The sequence below is a fragment of the Capra hircus genome, chromosome 8, assembly GCF_001704415.2.
Source record: "Capra hircus breed San Clemente chromosome 8, ASM170441v1, whole genome shotgun sequence".
NCBI lineage: Eukaryota > Metazoa > Chordata > Mammalia > Artiodactyla > Bovidae > Capra > Capra hircus.
Window position 1 is genome coordinate 59,817,147 of NC_030815.1, and position 20,861 is coordinate 59,838,007.

General features: G+C 51.2%; 2 protein-coding genes across 3 annotated transcripts in view; one reads left to right on the plus strand and one right to left on the minus strand.

Moving 5' to 3' along the window:
• TMEM8B (transmembrane protein 8B) overlaps positions 1–14,920 on the plus strand; it is a 24,743-nt gene extending 9,823 nt beyond the window's left edge. The window contains exons 4-13 of one of the 2 annotated variants that reach the window (XM_018052158.1): positions 2,883–3,016; positions 3,305–3,573; positions 4,172–4,497; positions 7,499–7,592; positions 7,748–7,871; positions 7,947–8,089; positions 8,291–8,469; positions 13,426–13,572; positions 13,705–13,821; positions 14,051–14,920. In XM_018052158.1, coding sequence (XP_017907647.1) covers positions 2,883–3,016; positions 3,305–3,573; positions 4,172–4,497; positions 7,499–7,592; positions 7,748–7,871; positions 7,947–8,089; positions 8,291–8,469; positions 13,426–13,572; positions 13,705–13,821; positions 14,051–14,386 — 1,869 coding nt within the window. In that variant the 3' untranslated portion in view covers positions 14,387–14,920. The remainder of the gene's footprint in view (positions 1–2,882; positions 3,017–3,304; positions 3,574–4,171; positions 4,498–7,498; positions 7,593–7,747; positions 7,872–7,946; positions 8,090–8,290; positions 8,470–13,425; positions 13,573–13,704; positions 13,822–14,050) is intronic. The other variant, XM_018052157.1, reaches the window with a different exon arrangement.
• On the minus strand, positions 15,322–19,399 carry LOC102180040 (olfactory receptor 13C7-like). The gene has a single exon (XM_013966032.2). It carries the CDS (start codon positions 18,916–18,918, stop codon positions 17,809–17,811), a length of 1,110 nt encoding a protein of 369 aa, XP_013821486.2. The 5' UTR covers positions 18,919–19,399; the 3' UTR covers positions 15,322–17,808.

The window sequence follows — 20,861 nt, forward strand, 5'->3', positions numbered from 1 at the left end:
GCGGGCCCTAATTTATTTGATTCTCAGATTTTATCCCCAGTGGCTTACTTGACATCTCCGATGTCAAAGACCTGTCTCAAACTTAACAAGTACATATCCAAACAAAGCCTGAAGTCAAGAATCTCTTGAAGTCCTAATTCATGTCTCCCAAGTCTAAGCCTCTTCATTCTCTAATCTCAGTAAATGGCACAGCCAGTCAGTCACCAGTTGCTCAAAGCCCCACATTTAGGGGTCATACTTGATTCTTCTTTTTCCCTTATTTCCATGCAACTAATCCATAAAGAAAAGTCTTGAGACTCTCTTTCTAAAGCATGTCCTGGGTACATCTACTTCTCTGTTCACTCTTAGCACAGCCGTCTGCTGGGCCGTCTGCTGGGCTGTCACAGTAACCTCCTCAGTGGCCTTTTTGCTTCCACTCCTGCCCCCTGCCATGTGTCCAGCGCTCATTTGCTTCCATGTTGGTTGGTGCCAGCTAACTGTGGGCTGGAACTGTCCCGAACGCTGGAATATTCCCACAGAGATGGCCACAGAGACCAAGATCTTTGGGCATCTTCAGCCTGCAAGCCTCACCCAGAGGCTCAGGTGCTTCTATAGAAACTTAGCCCACCTGTACTAGTACAGTCTAGGAATCAACTGACGATCTTCCACGCCAGCTTCTTTCAGATCACTTCTCACTCCACTCCTCACTTTGGGCCCTCCTGGTTTCTCAGCCTGCCTCGCTTTGGCCCGATTCCTTCCATGACTGCTGCTGTTGACTGAGTTTGGATGCTCTCGCTTGACTTTTGTCTCAGCAGCTCTTGAGACCTGATTTCTGGTGCCCTTTCTGTGGTTCTGTGTCAGGGTGAAAGTTTGCGCACCTTCCCTGGTTTCCACTGATTGAACACGTGAATCCACAAATAAGGGAGGTGTTAGACATGCACATGATACAGTTTCAGGAAGAAGCACATCTTAACCAGAGAGGTCATGTCCACTGATCCTTTGTTAGGCCAACAGCAAGCAAGACATGGAACGAGGTGTTTCCTCCTTCTGGACCGTCTAGTAAGGATGCAGGCTATCTCCTGAGTGTGAGTCCCCACCCTCAGGGTCATTAACCGCAAGATTATTATGGTGGTGATTCCTACCTTAGGAAGTGGGGTCAGTAAAATAACTCATGAGAGTATTTCTGGTCCTCACCAAAGGTGAGGGACATCTGCTTTGTATATCAGAGATGGAAGTTTCTGAGCAACAAGGTGGGTTCAGGAGCTTTCTGAAGGGACTTCTTTTGACACTTGTTCTTTAACTCAGCAGATATTTTCTAGCACCTAGTATGTGCTGGGTGGTGTGATAGGTCTTGGGAATGAAGTGATAAAAAAGGCACAGGAAAATTCCAGGCAGAGGGTAAGAAGATGTTCTGGACTGGCACCCATCAAGTCCCCCTTCCAGCCTTGTGGAGCTTTGCTGCTGCTGCTGCTGCTGCTAAGTCACTTCAGTCGTGTCTGACTCTGTGCGACCCCAGAGACGGCAGTCCACTAGGCTCCTCTGTCTCTGGGATTCTCCAGGCAAGAATACTGGAGTGGGTTGCCATTTCCTTCTCCAATGCATGAAAGTGAAAAGCGAAAGTGAAGTCGCTCAATTGTGCCTGATTCTTAGCGACCCCATGGACTGCAGCCTACCAGGCTCCTCCGTCCATGGGATTTTCCAGGCAAGAGTTCTTTGCTACAAGTCAACAAACAAGCCTTGGCAGGCTTGTTCCATGACAAGGGACTCAGTGGGATGTCAGAGCCTGGAATTCTTGTCCCAGATCAAGGCTAATGGTATGTCTTGGTCAGAAGAACCACAAAAGTGAACCGTCGCCTCTAGTTTATTGGGCTAGTGTAAGGCAATTTGTCCAGAAGATGAGAGAAACCTAGTAAGGCCCCCCCAGCCCCCCACCCTGCTCCCCTGAACTGCTGGGACTGAGGGCCAGAGAGGTGCAAATGCTGGAACTAACAAGCCCGTCCTCACTGGAGATGCTGCAGCTGCCTGGGCCCGGGTGGTGTCCCCTGAGTAGAGAAGTGTTAGTGATTTTATCCAGAAGAGCTGCTCGGGGAGACGTGGTGGTTCTCCCCCAGTGACAGAAGGAACCCAGGCTTAGACAGAAGGAGCGCATGTATCTGGGGCCCCTGAGGCAGAGCAATATGGGGAGACAGAAGATAGGCTTTGGCTTCAGAAAAGTCACAGCTGCCCCAGCTGGGTTGATTCACTTACTCATTTATTCGGCAAACATTTATTTGTGAGGTGTGCACTTTACATTAGGCTTTATGTCTGGAGGAGCAAAAATAAGACCAGGTTTCTGTTTTCAAGTTACCCGTAGTCTGGAGTCTGGGGAGGTAGGGTGACTCTTCCCTGGGGGTATTAAAGCAGAGGCTGGACAGGTATTGACACTTGGGAAGGGCAGGTGGAAAATAAAGGAAATGAGAGATTCAGATGGGGGAAGTGGGGAGGTTTGGACTGGAGGCCTTTAAGGAACTTTATTTGGGGGCATGCTAGTGCCCAAAGAGTGTTAGTTCCTGTGGCCTTGGTAGGGGAATGGGCTGGTTTGAAATGACCTTGATGGGCTGTCTGGGGGTGTGCAGGAGGGATTACTGAAGGAGGGGCAGGCAGGGCCTGTCAGGAGGGGCTTGGATTTGAGCCCCCAAACCTCAGTGGGGTTTGAGGCCCTCAAAACCCCAATCCTCAGCCAATGCTGAGGATCATAGCAGACCCTGCAGACCGAGGAAGGACCCAGAGCTTAGAGAGACCGTAGTCACAGCCCCAGAAGCAGAAGGGCCAGAGGAGGTCTGTCCCACCTCTGCAGGCTGTTGGCCTCGCTTTAGTAGCGCATTGTGGTCTCTCCCCTCCTCCCACCCCTGCTTGTGCCTCAGGGTCTCCAGGATGAGTGTCAGTACCTCCTCCAGCCGCAGCTGATTGTCCGGCGTCTGCTGGATGTGGCTGTGCTGGTGCCTGGGAGACCCTCTGAGCAGACCCTCTCCGCCCACAATCGCTCAGCCCTGTACAAGTAAGTCAAGTACTCCCCCACCTGGGGCCCTTCCCATCTTCTCTCCCTGGCCTCAGTTTGCCTGCTGATCCTGCGCTTCCCCCGGCCAGCCTAGACTGCTGGGCCACCCAGAACCCCAGGGTGGGTCTGACCCCTCCCTCTCTCCTAGCATGGAGGGGAAGATCAGAAAAGGCCTCCTGTTCTCCTCTGTCCCCTACCCTCCATTATTCCCAGTGGTCCCCTCATCCTGTGTCCCTCTCACCTCTCTGTACCCTGTCTTTTCTCATTTCCACCCTCCCCTCTGCCCAGGGTCTTCGTGCCCAGCTTCACTTACAGAGTTTCAGCACAGTTGGTGTGTGTAGGGGGCCGTGGGGCATCCACCTGCCCCCTGACACTGCGCCTACGTCCCAAGGCCCCACCCCTGCACAACTCAAGCTCTGTGGCCTGTGGAGGAGCCTCGGTATGCCAGCTGGAGCTGGCACTGCCCCCCTGGGGGCACTGGGTCTACGTGCGTGTGGAGACACCATCCAGGGGCCCCGGCAGGACCGTCCGCTTCCAGCTGTGCGTGTGGCTGCAAGGTCAGAAGCCCTGCACCTGCCCCAGCCACCTGGCCTGTGCTGACATCGTGACTGGGAAGAGTCAGGCATGATGGCTGTGCCCATTGGTCCTCGGCCATGTCCCTATGACCTCCCTAGCACCATCCGGCTCCCTTATTCCGCAAAGCCCTCCCACCGGGAGCTTCACGTCATGAGAAGGCCTTCAGGTCACTTTTGGTACCTGACTTAGGCTTACTAAAGGACTTACTCTCCTTGATCTAACCTCCCAGTGTAATGGGGCAGGCAGGGACAGCTAGAACCTTTGGGACATGGTTCTTGCCAGAGCCCTTGCAGGTCAGTGAGAGGGTCCATCATCTGTTTCAGCAGTGCCCTCACTGCCACTGGGGAAGGAGAGATGACCTTCAGTCCCTCCAACATGACATTCCACTAGCTGTGACCTCTAGGAAGTGCCTGGACCCAGTCCTGTGACTTTAGATGGCAAACGCCACAGGGATATTTGCTTCAAGTCCTCTCCTTCCCCACCCTCTCTTAAACCCTGTGTGGCTCAGATCCAGTGTGTGGTGGGGCTACAGGACTGGGAGGGCGGCAGGCCACAGCTCAGATTTCCTCTGCCCCACAGAGTGCCCACAGCCCAGCCTGTCCCGTGCCCTGGTCCCCGGAGCTGCCATGAACATGCCCCAGTCACTGGGCAACCAGCCGCTGCCCCCAGAGCCACCATCCCTCGGGACCCCTGCCGAGGGGCCTGGGGCCACATCCCCACCTGAGCACTGCTGGCCGGTACGCCCGACGCTGCGCAATGAACTGGACACCTTCTCCGTCCACTTCTACATCTTCTTTGGCCCCAGCGTGGCCCTCCCTCCCGAGCGCCCAGCTGTGTTTGCCCTGAGGCTGCTGCCAGTGCTGGACAGCGGAGGTGTGCTCAGCCTGGAGCTCCAGCTCAACGTGGTACTCTTTGTGGAGGGCAGGGAGGTCACCCTGTGGGGGAACCTGAAGGAGAAGATGTCAGGGGTGAAGGGCCCTTACCTCCTCCAGGAAGCCCGTCCAGGTTGCTTCCAGTTTATGGTTAGAGACTATCCCTCAGCCCACGTCTGGTCAACACATGTGCTCTGAGCATTTACTGCAAATGTGCTGGGTCAGCCAGGGCAGCTCAGAGGGATCCAGACTTCCCCAGTTTTATAGGCTTACCTGCTACTCCCTAAAGGCCTCTCTCCGTGGCAGGTGTTCGTTGCTTCTCACGTATCGCTTGTGATGGGGAGCTTACCACTCACTGAGGCCATGCAGTCCATGTTTAGACAGCTCTGATCGCTAGAGGCATTCTTGGCATTCCATCAAAATTTGTCTCTGTGGATTTTTACCCACTGATCTTTGTTTTGTCCTAGAAGCTATATCCAATAGTCTACTCCTGTCCTTTTATAAAAAAAATAAGACTTTATTTTCCAGAGTAGTTTCAGGCTTACAGGAAAATCGAGGAAAGTAAGTTGAGTCCTCCTCTCTCCCCACGCAGTCTTCCCTTTTACTTCCGTTTTATATTAGTGTGGTGCATTTGCTGCACCCCTGCCCGGCCTTTCAGATGCCTCTCAGCCTTGCCAAAGCTGAGCAGCCTCCACATCCGAGGCCCCTCTTCCTCTGCTGTCCCCTCTGGCCATGCTTCTGGCTATCATGCCTCTGAAACAAGTGATCCCAGGCGGTCTGACCTGGGTGGCAGGCAGCGTTTGTGCAGCCTGAGAGCAAGGTGCCTCTTTCAGCTGCTGCCTCACCTGAGGCTCGTGGTAGACTAAGACCTCTGGATCATTTTTCTTCCTTTTTTTTTCACTTCAAAACAGTTTCATACATTTGCTTTTTTATTATAAAAATGATAGGATCACATATAAAAGCTTTGGAAAATAGAGGAAGATGCCCCCGTAACACAACTGCTTAGCTTGTTCGTTATATGTCCTAGTCCTTATCCACAGTAACCGATGTGTTTATCTAGTTGTAACCAAGGACCACACACATTTTCATGCTCTGAGCATGGTTCATGTGAACAGCTGCCAATTCCTATCTTGTATTTTTGCAGTGCACTTTTTAACCTGAGTGGAAGAATTTATGTTCATCTTTGAGGCATTGCCTAACGTTGGTTTGAACTGTGGGTCTTTACTACTTTGTGTAATTCACACACTTCTAAACCTCTTAGTCATTATTTTCAGCACTGAACAAGACTGGGCTGAGAGCAGAGCCCTTTCAAGCCTTTGGCAACTGTCTTGGTTGGCATTGATCTAATTATTTATCTACTGTTCCCTGAGCCAAGAATCATGAATCATTTTAACTTTACTATTCCTCAGCTCTGGGGCAGGGACCATTTTCCTATCAGTCCATCTGACACCTGGTTTGTGACTTGAGGTGGTATTTTGTGGGACATGGCTCAGGGCTTTCTAGTGATCCTGCTGGTTAGGACAGAGCTGATTCTTCAACCCCAAGACATTCCTTATTTTCATAGTCAAATTTTCTCTGATGGTGTTCTGGCTAAGACTGTACATATTTTGTGTTTGCTTATTGCCATGCCTTTGGGCAATGACAGTGAAGCCTTGATTTGGCCTTGAAGCTGTAGAGCCTGTGTCAGAGCCCAGCCACATGCATTCTCTTCCTCTGTCTCTGGAAAGGAGAGGCCTGCCTCCCCTACTGTCTTGCCCTGTCACTCTCTGCATTCTTGTTTATTTTCTCTAAAGGGCATCTGCTTACATTCTATCATCTGCATGCTGTGACACTGCTACATACCTCAGAGCACCTGTTCTGTTTATTCTGAGAGGTATATTGGCACACCTACTCTGATCTTTCCCTCCAAGCATTTTGATGTTTTCCCTTGCATCAAGAACTGGGCATTTGGAACAGAGAACTGCACACCTAGAGGGCATTTTCTGGTTCCCACCAGAATAAAACTGAATAAAACTGAATTTTTAAAAAAATTTGCTGAATAAAACTTTGGCGTGTTCTGGGCTTGCGTTGAGGGAAATTAGGAGCAAGTTGCATGGAGTTCACTCTTGCAGCTAAGCATTGGAGACGGGGCAGCACACAGTGCTTCTCTGATATGAATTTAACTGAGAGCCATCCCTTTGGGTGCAGTGCTTCTCCCAAGACCCTGATTAACTTATCGCGTGGACTCACTAACGTGGTAACTCACGTTTCCTTGCTTTGGTTGCTTGAAAGTCAGTGTCAAATATATGGCCCACATCTAGGTACAGACTTTCTTTTCTTATCCTGATGTATAAATTTCCCTCATGCATTGATTCTGTCCTGTTATTTGTATTTAATAAGCTGCCCCAAATCCTTCTTGAATGAGGTGAGCTTATGGGATCCTGTTACCTTTATTCTTACAGACAACGCTTTTCATTTAGTCCTGTGGGTATCCAGTTTCTTTTAATCCCAGCCAGGTTGCTACATTTAATCCTACAGGTGTTCTCTTACCACCAGTACCTAGAATCGTTTCACCTGAGGAAGCGCGCATATCTTTACACACCTCCTGCTTTCAGGTTTATGTGAAGATGTGATGATGATTGATGAGACACACAATTGCAGACCTTTTTCACAGCTAGTTTCTACATCCAGCAACAGTGCTCTTCCTCTCCCCCCACCCCCCAAAAAGCTAAGTAGGACTGAAAAAGTGGGTGCTGTCTCTTGCCTAGACAGAATTTAAACAATTCTGCCCAAAGAAAGGGTTTAGAAGTGGCCTTGGCTTCTCATCAGTCTGAAAGATCTCTGCTATGATCCCTGTGATGGTGTTTCCCCATTTTTTGGTTGTAAGAATGAAGGGGGTGGGTGTGCTTCCTGTGGGAGCACCTATAGGACCAGGGGTGTTAGGTGAGGGCCTGGAGGAGTTTCTAGGGAAGGGTTAAGAGGTGGAGGAATCTGGGGGTGGTGGTGGGAAGACCTAGAGGATGTGACAGCCTCATGTTTGTATCTGCCTGCCCAGAGCTCCCTGCGCCAGGAAAATGTGACAGTGTTTGGATGCCTGACTCATGAGGTGCCCTTGAGCCTGGGGGATGCCGCAGTGACCTGTTCCAAAGGTAGGGGGAGGAACAGGGGAAGAAGAGGGGCTGGAAGACCAGGGCAGGGGTAGGGTATGGAGGAAAGATGGGCTAGGGTGTCTGGGAACTGGGGGCAGGTGGGTGAGGGTTCCTTAGGTCCTGACCCCACACTGGCTTCTCCCTTCTCCCCTCAGAGTCCCTGGCTGGCTTCCTGCTCACGGTCAGTGCCGCCTCCAGAGTGGCCAGGCTGAGAATCCCGTTTCCGCAGACGGGGACCTGGTTCCTGACCCTGCGCTCCCTGTGCGGGGTGGGGCCTCGGTGAGCAGGGCGGGGCCTCAGTGGCGGCCGGGAAGGATGCGCCTGAGTGCCAGGTGACCGCGAGTTTGTGCGCAGGTTCGTGCGATGCCGAAACGCGACTGCGGAGGTGCGGCTGCGAACTTTCCTGTCCCCGTGTGTAGATGACTGCGGGCCCTACGGCCAGTGCAAGCTGCTGCGCACGCACAACTACCTGTACGCGGCCTGCGAGTGCAAGGCCGGTGAGCAGGCTGGGCTGGTGAGGGAGTCCACCTGGGGCGCGAGGTGGTAACCTGTGTAGCAGGGTTTGGAGAGGGTGGTGCGGGGTCAGGGTACCCTTCCCTGGCAGTGAAGTAGGGCCTGACCAGGAGGGCCAGCAGGAGTGTCTGCTGAACCCTGGGCTGCCTTCTGACATCTTCCACCCTGTGCCTGTCCCATTGCAGGATGGCGGGGCTGGGGCTGCACGGACAGTGCGGATGCGCTCACCTACGGGTTCCAGCTGCTGTCCACACTACTGCTCTGCCTGAGCAACCTCATGTTTTTGCCACCCGTGGTCCTGGCCATTCGGAGCCGATATGTGCTGGAAGCAGCTGTCTACACCTTCACCATGTTCTTCTCCACGGTATGCGGTGCCATCAGTGTCTGCACCGAGTCCTTCGCGGTGGTGGGTGAGGGTCTGCGTTTCCACCATGGGCCTCCCGGGTTTGGAGCTGTCTCTCTTCGCTGTTCTCTACAGCAGGGCTTCCCCGCTGCTCCCTATCATGGCATGCATAGAGCACGATCATTTTTATAAGACACATGGGAATAAATGAACAAGGCTGTTTGCGACTTAAGATAATGCCACTGCAGGCAGCATGGGGTCTTCAGCATCCTGCACTCTACCTGTCCACTCTAAGGGCTGAGAGGACCTTTACCTCAACACGCTAGCCAAAAAGCTCTGACCTACAATACAGAACTGTGTCTACACAATTCCCCTGAGATGCTTACATCTAGGGATCTGTTCATCTCATCCATGGGCTCTTGGCATCGTGTGATGTACAGTGCCTGCCTACGAGCACTGCAAACGTCTTAGATGGATTCACACTTCCATGTTTCTTAGGAACAAGAATATCACAGAAACCAGTACATGCCTCCCTGTTGTCCAGTATTAATAGATCAGACCTCTGTCCAAATCACAAAAATTCTACCTCTCATCTTAGGAGGAAGTGGGGACTGGGGGGGCATGTTCTGAGGTCCTGGATACTTCTCCACAGGTGAGGAACAGTGGTTGTAACTGTGCCGTGCAGTGAGGCCTTGGCCCCTTAAGCTGCATGAGAACAGCACACCCCATTTTTGTCTGAATGCCTCCCTTTTAGACCTGTTCTGACAATGCTCCATTATACTTTCATTTTCAATATTCTCCTTTCTTTTTTATTGCCAGATGTCCTTTATACTGTTGCTCACCAAATCCTCTAGCAACAGCGGTTTCACCAGTATATTCTTAGTTGTGTGCAGACATAATGTGGTTCACAATTAGTAAGAACATCTAAGTGAGTCAGGAGCCTAGATCATGTGAGGAGAGTTTATCCAGTCTCCTGCACTTCACGAGGCATCCTGAAAATTGGCCCCAGGGTGTTCAGTACCAGATGACTCCTCATCATCTGGGTTTGATGGCATATCATCCTGAAAAGAAAATACCTTCCCCTAGTAGGAACACTGTGGGAGCCAAAAGTGCCTGGTCCCGGGTACAATGCCTCCACTTTTGTAAATAAGGCAGTAAGCAAATGATCACAGAGAAGATACAGGCTCTGAGGGGTTACCTAAAGTCCTGCTCTAACTCCTGTTCTTTTCCCATGTGTGCCAAAGTGTAGAGCTACTTGTGATTCCATTTTCCCAGGCAGGATCCCTGTTATCCCTCTTTCCTGTTCTTTATTTAGCGTAGACTTCATTCATTCCTCAGCAGTCTCCGCATAAGGACCCATCGGTCCTACTGCAGGTGTCAGCACCAGCACCGGAGGCGGCAGTCTTCTCCCGTCCTAAATCCAGGACAGTCTGCACCTGGGAGTAGTGTGTTGATTCCTGTCCAGGGCCTGGAAGCAGACAGTAGCTTTGTTATCCAGGAGTTTAAAATGCAAAATGTAAATGTGTTTAAAAAAAAAACAAAACAGGCTACAAACCCAGCACTTGATTTTGTATGTAGCTGATAGTCCTGATGCTGGGAAAGACTGAGGGCAGGAGGAGAAGGGGACAACAGAGGATAAGATGGTGGGATGGCATCATTGACTCGAGGGACATGGGTTTCGGTAGACTCCGGGAGTTGGTGATGGACAGAGAGGCCTCACGTGCTACCGTTCATGGGGTTGCAAAGAGTCGGACACGACTAAGCGACTGAACTGAACTGAACTGATAGTTCAGATAACGATAACAGAAAAACCGCATCTGCTGATACAGGCTCTGTGTCAGACACTGCTCATTGAATCCTTCCCATAGCACTGTAACAATGGAGAAGTATTGCTATTATTATTATCATCCTTTTTTTGCAGATGAGGAAAGTTTAAATACTCTGGTTAAGGCCTGAGGTGAGTGGAGGAACCGGACTTGTCACTCAGCCTGCCTCTTGGTCCCTCTCATGTCTTCACTGAGCTGTAGGGCTCTCTTTGCCCCAGGCAATGAGCATGCGTGCATACATTCCCAACCTGAATTTAGCGTCTCAGAAGCCCAGGAGTTTGTGGAGATACTAACGACCTCAGGTTAGTAGTTCTTAAACTCTTAAAGGAGAGCCAGCCAAAAGGTCAGAAATTACGTCCAAGCCACATATTAGAAAGGACAGGGAAAATGTATAAGACATGGAGGTTGTACATCTCGCTCATACAGCTCATGCGATGTGTCCTTCCCAGTGCTAGAGACCTCATAATTGGATCCGGTAAGACCCAGACAGAGCTGGCATTCTGGGGCCCCGGCAGCCTTCCTTGCTGATTACTGAGATCCTGGCTGCAAGCCCACCTCCTCATTGTTCCACCTCCTCTCCTATTCCTCACATCAGCACAATCATTCTCAGTGGCCCTTGGCAAAATGCCATGATGTTTCCAAGAGGAAACAGAAGCAGAAAATAAGAGAACAGCAGTAAGTTTCAGTCTATCCTGAGTACAAATATTCCAGTCTTCGTACAGATTGAATATATTTGCATCTTCAATTTAAAATTCTGTAGTGCCAGGGTGCTCTATTTGGAGCGTTAGATGAGCTATAGAGTTATGTTATGAAAATATAAAATTCCACAGGAAGAACAGTTTAGGGTAATTTTCCAAAATTACCTTATAAGTAAAGAAATGGCCAAAATTGAGGAAGATGTCAAATTAGATTATACTGATGGAAGCCAGTTTGTAGTCTGAATTTGTTTTCTTAAATCTCCCAGTCTTTCTGTGTTATTTCTACCACTTCTTTTTATTGGTAATACAAAAGGAATACTAACCAAAAATTAGTCCACAATTTTCTGTGAGACTATATATATATATATATATATATATATATATATATGTATGTATTTTTATAGGGGAAAGTCTGTTAGTGTGGGGATATTATCCCATGAATATGCATGATATAAAGTATAAGATGACTAACATTTATTGAGCACATACTGTGTGCCAAATATATAGGAGAGTATTCCAGACTTTCAGGTAGTCCTTTCCCAGGTGCCACCATACATAACCCAGCCTTCAGTTCAGTCACTCAGTCGTGTCCAACTCTTTGTGATCCCGTGGACTGCAGCATGCCAGGTTTCCCTGTCCATCACCAACTCCCGGAGCTTGCTCAAACTCATGTCCATCGAGTCGGTGATGGCATCAAACCACCTCATCCTCTGTTGTCCCCTTCTCCTCCTGCCTTCAGTCTTTCCCAGCATCAGGGTCTTTTCCAATGAGTCAGCTCTTCACATCAGGTGGCCAGAGTATTGGCATTTCAGCTTCAGCATCAGTCCTTCCCACGAATGTTCAGGAGTGATCTTTAGGATTGACTGGTTTGATCTCCTGCTGTCCAAGGGACTCTCAAGAGTCTTCTCCAGCACCACAGTTCAAAAGCATCAATTCTTCAGGACTCAGCTATCTTTATGGTCCAACTCTCACATCCATACATGACTACTGGAGAACCATAGCTTTGATTAGATGGACCTTTGTCGGCAAAGTAATGTCTTTGCTTTTTAATATGCTGTTTAGATTGGTCACAGCTTTTCCTCCAAGGAGCAAACATCTTTTAATTTTATGGCTGCAGTCACCATCTGCAGCGATTTTAGAGCCCAAGAAAATTAAGTCTGCCACTGTTTCCATTGTTTCCTCATCTATTTGCCATGAAGTGATGGGACCAATGCTATGATCTTAGTTTTTTGAATGCTGTAGCTCATTCCAATATTTGGTACAGCTAGTTGCTTCTAGGTGATGAGTAAATGGTTATACCAGTGAAGTTTGCTTAACCTTATTTACTATAAATTGTGTCTCCTGGTTAGAGGTGGCAGTGAATGGGTGCGATGGCAATTGATAATGGATTCTGCTCCATGAATAACAAAGCAGGCTGAAGCCCTGCAGGTAGAAGAGACAGATATATGCCTAGAATATCTGATGACAAGATGCTGTCTCCTCTAGGTTGAGGAGTTTTAATGAAGTGAGCTGCCACAAGTTATTGGCTTGTTCCTCTAACAAACTGTGCTGCATGGTGGAGTCCGCGACGGACTTTACTGATGGCATTGTGGACATTGAGAGGTGACGGTGGCCTGGTCAGGACTGGTGAAATGTGGGTCATGTTGTTCACCTCACCCTGAAGCTTTAATTTAACTCGACCCCTGTGGGTTTTCTGCAACTTAAACAATCTCTTTGACCTTTTAGTATACTTGGATCAGTCATAGATCAGTCATAGAATATTAGAGAGCTTATTCCAGTTCTCCTTGTGTCCCCAGCATGCTCCCCTCTTAAACTCCTCAGTACTCTATTCTTTGCTGTGTTTCCACAGTGTAGGGTAGGTGAACACTGTCCCTTCCCCATGGTGTAAAGTGCCATGCTCTTCTCCATGGTTTTAGAGACTGCCTTTTTTATTACTGCTTCCTGCCTCCATGTTACTGGGTGGGAAAGGATGCAGAGGACCAGTTAGTCCAAGATCTGAAGGTGAAACATAACAAGAGTCTGAGCTATCAAATGAGGCTTGGGGTTTGGATTGGCCAAGAGGTCACAGTTCAGCCCCAGAGCTTGGGTCAGGCTGAGGATTACATGTGGGACCCTGTGTGAGCACAAGGAGATATAGGCAAGGATTGGCCTGAGCTTGAGAGTCCTGGCCTCCCCAGGCCTGGTACACTTGCAGGACATTCTGGAAGCAGGAAGATTAGGAAGGTGAGGCCGAGGTTCAGGGCTGCCGGGTACATACAAAGTAGGACACAGACTGGGCCTCTTTACCATACTCTCAGGGGTGGGGAGTCAGGCATTTCCCATTTCTGCTCAGTTGGTACCCTCTGCCCTCTGCTTTTCTGACAACAGCATTCCACCCCATGGCCTGTTTCTCCAGCTTTGTAGACTGGCCCTCTGCCCTGAGTTCTCTCAATGCTTGTCCTTTCTTCCTCCAGTTCTACCATGCCTGTGACCAGCCTGGCATTGTGGTTTTCTGCATCATGGACTATGATGTGCTGCAGTTCTGTGACTTCCTGGGCTCCTTAATGTCCGTGTGGGTCACTGTCATTGCCATGGCTCGCTTACAGCCTGTGGTCAAGCAGGTCAGTCTGGAGAGGGCCCTGGGGGACAACCATTGCCCAAATCTATTTGAAATTCACTTCCCAACCTCTCCCGGGGGCATGGCCAAGCACCCTCACCACCCTGGCCCAGCCCCTGGAGACCTCTTTCTCTAGGTGCTATACTTGCTGGGGGCGATGCTGCTGTCCATGGCTCTGCAGCTTGACCGGCATGGACTCTGGAACCTGCTTGGACCGAGTCTCTTTGCTCTGGGGATCTTGGCCACAGCCTGGGTAAGGCTGGGAGGGCTGGGGGAGGGGAGGTCCCAGCAGGACTTGGGTATCCGCTTTCCAGTTTAAGGTGGGCCCAGACTCTGTTGTCATCACTGTGCTGCTCACAGGGCTGAACTCGTCTCGGCAGACGCCGAGGGTCACCACCAGGGCTCAGGGGACACCTGAGAGCGACCGGCTCTGGCCTGGGTTCCGGAGTCGTTCCTGAGCCTCCCTTCTCTGCCTCCCCCAGACAGTACGCAGCGTCCGCCGCCGACACTGCTACCCGCCCACGTGGCGCCGCTGGCTCTTCTGCCTGTGCCCGGGCAGCCTCATCGCGGGCAGTGCCATCCTGCTGTATGCTTTCGTGGAGACCCGAGACAACTACTTCTACATTCACAGCATCTGGCACATGCTCATCGCTGGCAGTGTGGGCTTCCTGCTGCCTCCTCGTGCCAAAACTGACCGCCGGGTCCCCTCCGGAGCTCGGGCTCGGGGCTGCGGGTACCAGCTGTGCATCAATGAGCAGGAGGAGCTGGGCCTTGTGGGCCCGGGAGGGGCCACTGTCAGCAGCATCTGTGCCAGCTGAGAGGGGCTTAGGGCCGGCCCTGGGAGAACTGGAACCCTTCCTCAGGGCACAGAGCCCTTCCTGGGGTTCCTCCTGGGAGCATGGAGTCCTCTCAGGGCTAAGAGACAAGTTGTGTTTCTTGAGGACATGGAGTCTTTCTTAAGGACACGGAACTCTTCTGGGGACCTGGCAACTTCCTGAGGGCCAGGAGACCTCCAGCATCTTCAGGACTGGAGCCTGTGCAGGACCACCGAGCCCCTTCAGGACCGAGGGGTCCTGCCCAGGGTGTGGAACCCGCTGAGAACATGGAGACAGCCCTGATAGGACACAGCCGTGTCCCTAAGGAGATGGAGCCCATCTTGGGGAAGCTGAGTCCCCCGTCTCCCAGCAGCGCAGCCTCTCTGGCCTTGGCTTCCTTCCCGGGGGCAGTGTCAGGGCCGTGCTGCACTGCGAGGGGGTGCAGGACAGGCAGGGCGGGGCTGGGCTGGGGGTGCCGGTACCCTGGTGTGATACAGATGGAGTCTGGTGTGTCTCCAATGAAGAATTTCCCGGTTCTGTGCTGCCCTTTTTCCTGCGGGCAAGGGTGTGGGGAAGAGGAGGGAGAGATGGACCCTGAGGAGAGGGGCATGGGTGACGCAGCCCAGCTGGCATGAGCTGCTGGAGCAGCTGCCTGAGGCTTTTGCCCTATTATGTCAGGCTGTAGCAGCTTGGAGTACGGAGTTGTGAGTGTGTGTGTGTATACTTGATGAGATGATACAAATCAGTGAGACAGACCTCCTTTGTGGTGCCCACACCCAACTGAGGGAAGCTGAGGGCTCAGGAGATGGGATGAGCTGGTACGAATGTCAGATGTGCAAGAAATATCACAAGACTGTAACCCCTATTTTGCCCCAGTGCCAGAAACAATCTTTTGTCATTTTGGATATTTTTCTCTTTCCACAAAGGTCACAGCCAAGTCCCAAGGGTTTTGTATAATGCTGAGATGTGGAAAGGGTGTCCTCTCTGGTCAGAAGTGTGCATATCCCATACATCCCCTGAGATTTCATCACCCATCTGATCCCCAGCCAGTAAAGCTTTCAGAACACTAGTATAGTGCCTAGCCTGGTGTGTGATAAGTGTCTAATATATGTTAGCTAAAGATCCAGAGGTGTTTGGACATGAGAGGCAACAGCAAGGGGGAGACAGAGGGGCAGGAAAGACTGATACTCATGGGGAACTGTGTCTGGAAGGTGTCTGTGGGTGGAGTGGGGTGGAGATGAGCAGCCAGTGATGAGTTTGGGCAGGTAGATGGGATCTGGCCTTTATCCTAGGAGAGATGGGTAATGGTGTCATTGGAGGGGTTTAATCAGATGAGTAGCATGATCAGATTGGTGTGGTTTTCTGTTTTCTTTTTTCAGACAGGTTTTTTTTTTTTTTTTTAGTAGTGCAGAGGATGGATTTTAGAGAGTTTGGCACAACTGTTGCACACTCAGAGAGAGAAGGTGATGGTGGCGTTAGAGGAAGGAGAGGACTGACCTGGGAGCAGCTGTGAGGTGGACGCTCTGGGCCATGGTGATGGATCAGATGTGTGGGGCAGTGAGGGTGAGAGGACGCCTCTGATAACTGCCTGGTTTATGTCTGGGTGACTTGGGGTGTTGGTGCTGTTCCCTGAGAGGGTAACACACCTTTGGGGGCAGAGGGATGAGTTCAGCTGTGCATAGTTTAAATGTGAGGTGTCTTTGGGGAGGGGAAGGGCCAGCAGGAAGACCTTGCCGGACAGAGCAGTTGAACCAGGTCTGGAATCCTGGTCTCCTGGTTCCCCAAATGGGGGTTGTTTGCTGTATCCTGACTTGTTTTGGTGACTTCCTGGAAGGCAGGGCCATGACCACAAGATACTGCTGCTCCCCACTCGTGTCTGTCCACACGTTCAGACTAAGCCCCTGAGTGCCTGGAGCAGCACAGGATCCAGTCCCCAGGTGTGACATGTGACGGCTTCTGAGTGACAGTTCAGTTCAGTAACCCTCTGTTGGGAAAGCTCTGTGTGAGCTGAGACAGCTCCCCACAGAGTCCTGCCCTTGAGGCCCCCATGATATGTTGTGAAATATGAATGCAAAGGAGACAGGGATAGATACCAAGGGAAAGGTTCCAACAAAGTGCTGTGGGACGCAAAGGAGAGAACCCCTTTAAAAGGCCAGGAAAGGCTATGTCAGAAAGATGGTGTCTAAGCTGCTTGAAAAAAGTCCCAGGTCTCCCCAGAGAACAGCACGAGCGACAAACCAGGATGCGACACAGTGTGGACACTAGCGAGGGGTTGACTGTGTGCAGAGGCGAATGGGGTGTCGGGCTGACGGTGCAGAGCCGGGTTTTCAAGTTCTGAGGACTCAGCTGAAGAATCTGGGCTTCCTGCCCCAATAATGGGGGGCAAACATAGGTTCTTGAGTGGTGAATCAGCCAGGATCTAGCCAAAGTAGCAGGACCAGTGTGAGCAATGTAAGGCTTTGTTGTGGAGAACAGTGCTGTCATTTGTGGGAGCTGCAGGAGAATCAGTGCCACGCTCGGCCTCTGTGCTTGGTGTCGGGTCTGAAGCTGCTCTCGGGTGGCGTGAAGGGGAAGGTGAGGACAGACTAGCGCCCAGGAGGACACACTGGAACCCGTGTCTGGCCCTCACTGTCTTGGACTCAGGGACACTGGTGACCCGCAGGAGGAGCCGGCACTCTCTGCATTGGAGCTCCCCTCGCTCGGGCCTCAGAGCAGCTGCAGGTGGCCTGGCAGGAGCCAGAGGGGCTGCACTGACAGCAAGTGAGGGCTCCACCACCTCAGCGTGGCCTTGCCTCTGCCTTCCCATCTCTTCCAGAGTCTCTCGTGCTCAACCCGAACCCAGAACCTGAGAGCAAAGAAAGCTCTGTGAGGCCTGGATCTGACCTGGTTAGAATGCCCCAGTCCAGAGTCTCCACATGCCTGCTTACCAGCACTCTCTGGGATGATTAACTTGACAGCAGCCAGTGAGGGACAACTGGTCAGAAATGGAAGCTCTAGAAATCTCTAGTAGCTCCTGGGTGAACTGTAGGGTTTGGGGTCCTCACCAGCCCCTTCAGGAATTCCATAGTCTTTCCTCTCCTTCCAGATATATGCGGTAGGTGGGCATCCCCTTCCCTTGTGATCCTCCCTGGCCTGTGCCTTGCATTGGCCTATGCAGTGGAAGTGGAAGTAACACCTCACTTCTGAGTGGACGCTTTAAGAATCCTCCCAGGCCTTGTCATTTTTCCCTTCCTTTTTGCCATTTTGACCAGTAATGTGGTAGCTACTTTATCACCCTAAGGCCCAAAGGATGAAGAAGATGAGTTAGATCCCCTAACCAACCTCTGAGGACCTGCAGCATAAGCAAGAAGAAAAACCTTTGTGGTTTTAAGCCACTGAAATTTTGAAGTGACCACAGTGTAACTAGCCTGTCCCGCGTGACGGACTTAGAGAACAACAGGAAAGCGGGCCATCTTCCTGGAGAGGAGATCTCCCCTCAGCAGAGCTATGGCGGCAGCTTTCACCTCTGCATTCCTCAGGCTGTAGATGATGGGGTTCAGTGAGGGGGTCACGACCCCATAGAACAATGCAAGAAGCTTGTCCAAGTAGAGGTTCTCGGCCTTGGGCTTGAAGTACATAAAGGAGATGGTCCCATAGAAAATCACCACCACTGTGAGGTGGGCAGAGCAGGTAGAGAAGGCTTTGTGCCGGCTGGCAGCGGAGGGCACCCTCAGGATGGCAGTGAGGATGAACACGTAGGACAGGAAGATGAGCAGCAGCGGGGCCAGCGTCAGGACAGCTGAAGCCACCATTATTAGCAGTGCACTGAGAGAGATGTCCCCACAGGCTAGTTTCAGCACCGCCAAGATCTCACAGAAGAAGTGGTTGATGATATTGTGGCCACAGAAGGGGAGGCTCCAGGTGAGAATGGATTGGAGAAGGGAGTTGGCAAAGGCTGCCCCCCAGCTCAATGCTGCCATCCACATGCATGTCTGCCGGTTCATGAGCTCTGAATAGCGAAGCGGCTGGCAGATGGCCACGTACCGGTCACACGCCATCATGGCCAAGAGCACACACTCCGTGAAGCCCAGCGCCAGGGTCAGGTACATCTGCAGGGCACAGCCAGGGAAGGAGATGGTGCTTTGGGTTTCTAGGAAGTTGACTAGCATGAGAGGCACGAAGGAGGATGTGCCACAGATGTCCATGAGGGCGAGGTTGCTGAGGAAGAAGTACATGGGGGTGTGAAGGCAGGGGTCCAGCGTGTTCAGCCCAATGAGGAGGGCGTTCCCCAGCACATTCACAGAGTAGATGCCCAGGCAGAGCACAAACAGCACCATCTCTAGGTTGTGGTGGTCATGTAGCCCCAGCAGGACAAACTCTGTCACGACCGTCTGGTTTGCCCCATTCATCTCACTCTCCATCCATCTCATTCTCCCTCTTTTCCCATATGCACCATGAAGGTGTTGGATGAAAGCACCAGTGGGCCTGGGAGCCAAGCAACGTGGATGTGTTACCTGGGGTGTGTCAGCCCTGCCTCTGGAGCTCAGTTTCACCATTGGTACAATGAGAGAGTGGACTTCAGGTCTGCAAGCCAGCCCCCTCAGTTCTGTAGTTCTGGTGTAACTTACAGGAGATGGGGTCCATTCTAATCACCTAGGCTCTTCTCTTTTCCCTAGGAGGGCTCTGTGGAGACAATAGAACAGGATTCTTGGCTGTTAAGAGGAAGCACGTTTACTAGGTTATGACTTCATGTGACTGAATGATGCCCATAGGATTTCAGATTCATTCACTCACTGCAGATTTGTTGAGTGCCTGCCTTGCGCTGGGTGGTGTTTAGATGTTGGGCTATAGCAGTAAGAAAAATACGTGGACAAAAAGATGCCACAATTGTGACAAGTGCTGCTCCTCTTTCTCAAGTGGGATGAACTTGGGAAGGCAGATGGATGATGAGTGATGGTCACGTCATTCCTTTGGGCATAAAGGTTGAACATTTCTACTGCATAGGATGTACAAGCCTTATTCTTGTATCCCTCCTTAAGATCAGAGACCATGCATTGATTTTTAAAATAATATACAACAATATACATATGCCAATAGAGCCACAGGTCACAACATTTAACCCTGGTCCTAAAAGCCAAGTTGGTCTCCTCTTGGCCTCCATATAGCTTTTTAGCATAAATGATATTGACAATAATATTACACAGAAGGGAAGGGCAGGTTCTAATCTGGCAGAGGTGTCCTGGGTCACTAACCAGCTCTATAAAGGGAGGGTGGGAAGAGACCACAGTCTTTGCCCAGGAGCCTCCATGGCTCTTCTGAGCTGGTCTCAGCCCCTTGGGAAATGCCAGTGTCAGGAAAGAGCCAAGTGTCAAGTGTTAGATGGAAAGCTGTCTTGTGACCCCTGTGATCCCTGGTCTGAGGGACAAACAGGAGCTGATGGTAAACTTTAACTTGTCAGAAGATCAGATCACCCCTCCCTCAGTCCCTTCACAGCTACACTGCCTGTGAGGCCAGTGTCCCGTAAGCAGTAGAGTCCTGTTCTTGGTGCTGGATCTTTCCCCCTCGTGTGTGCTGTCATTCAGTTGTGTCCGACTCCTTGTGACCCCATGGACTGTAGCCCACCAAGCTCCTCTGTCCATGGGATTTTCCAGGCAAGAATGCTGGAGCAGGTTGCCATTTCCTACTCCAGCTCCCCTTCATTCCTCTTGCTCAGTTGCATCTATCATTGTAGGGGCCGATGGGCTCACCCTCTTCTGAATAAACCATGTCTTCCCAGAGCTACATCTTTGCCCAAGAAGTTCCCTTCTGCAGGCAGGTCCTCCGTCTCTTACCCAGTGGAGGCGCTGCTTCTCCTCTTCTGAGCGCGGCTCATCTCTTCTCCTCTGCCTTGTGAGCCCTGCCGAGTTAGCTCTCCCTTCTTCCTCCCACAGCCCTTGGCCACCATCTTTGTTCCTGTGCTGCACACCTGTCCCCTCTGCCACACTTGGAGCAGACTCTGTCACCTTCCTTCCAGCATCTCACACAGTGAGTGCTGCCAAGGGCAGTCCCTCAATAGCTACTCCACACATGATTCAAAACCCCAGCATTGCATAACAGGTTCCGCACTAACCAGATGTGTGATGTTGACCAAGTCACTTGGGCTTTGAGATTCAGTTTCCTTTAGAAAAATGGGGATTCTGTGTAGTCCAGATGAGACTCACAGACGAAAGGTCTGATGAGTCTCCGAGCAAGGCTGCAGATCAGAGACTACACCTTCAACCAGGGGCACATGCTGGATCCGTCTCCCCGCCTTCCAGACAAGACCTCCAGCATCTGTCATGACCCCCTTCTCCCCAGAGCCTGTGCTGTTTCTTCCTCTCCAGCGTAAATCGAGATCATTGTTAAGGAAGTTTATGAAACATACAAGGGTAGTTGATTAATCTGGGTCAGTCATTAACCATAAATCTAATCCATGTAAACATTTTAAGGTAGGGATTCTCTTGCTGAAGTTTGGCCAAAA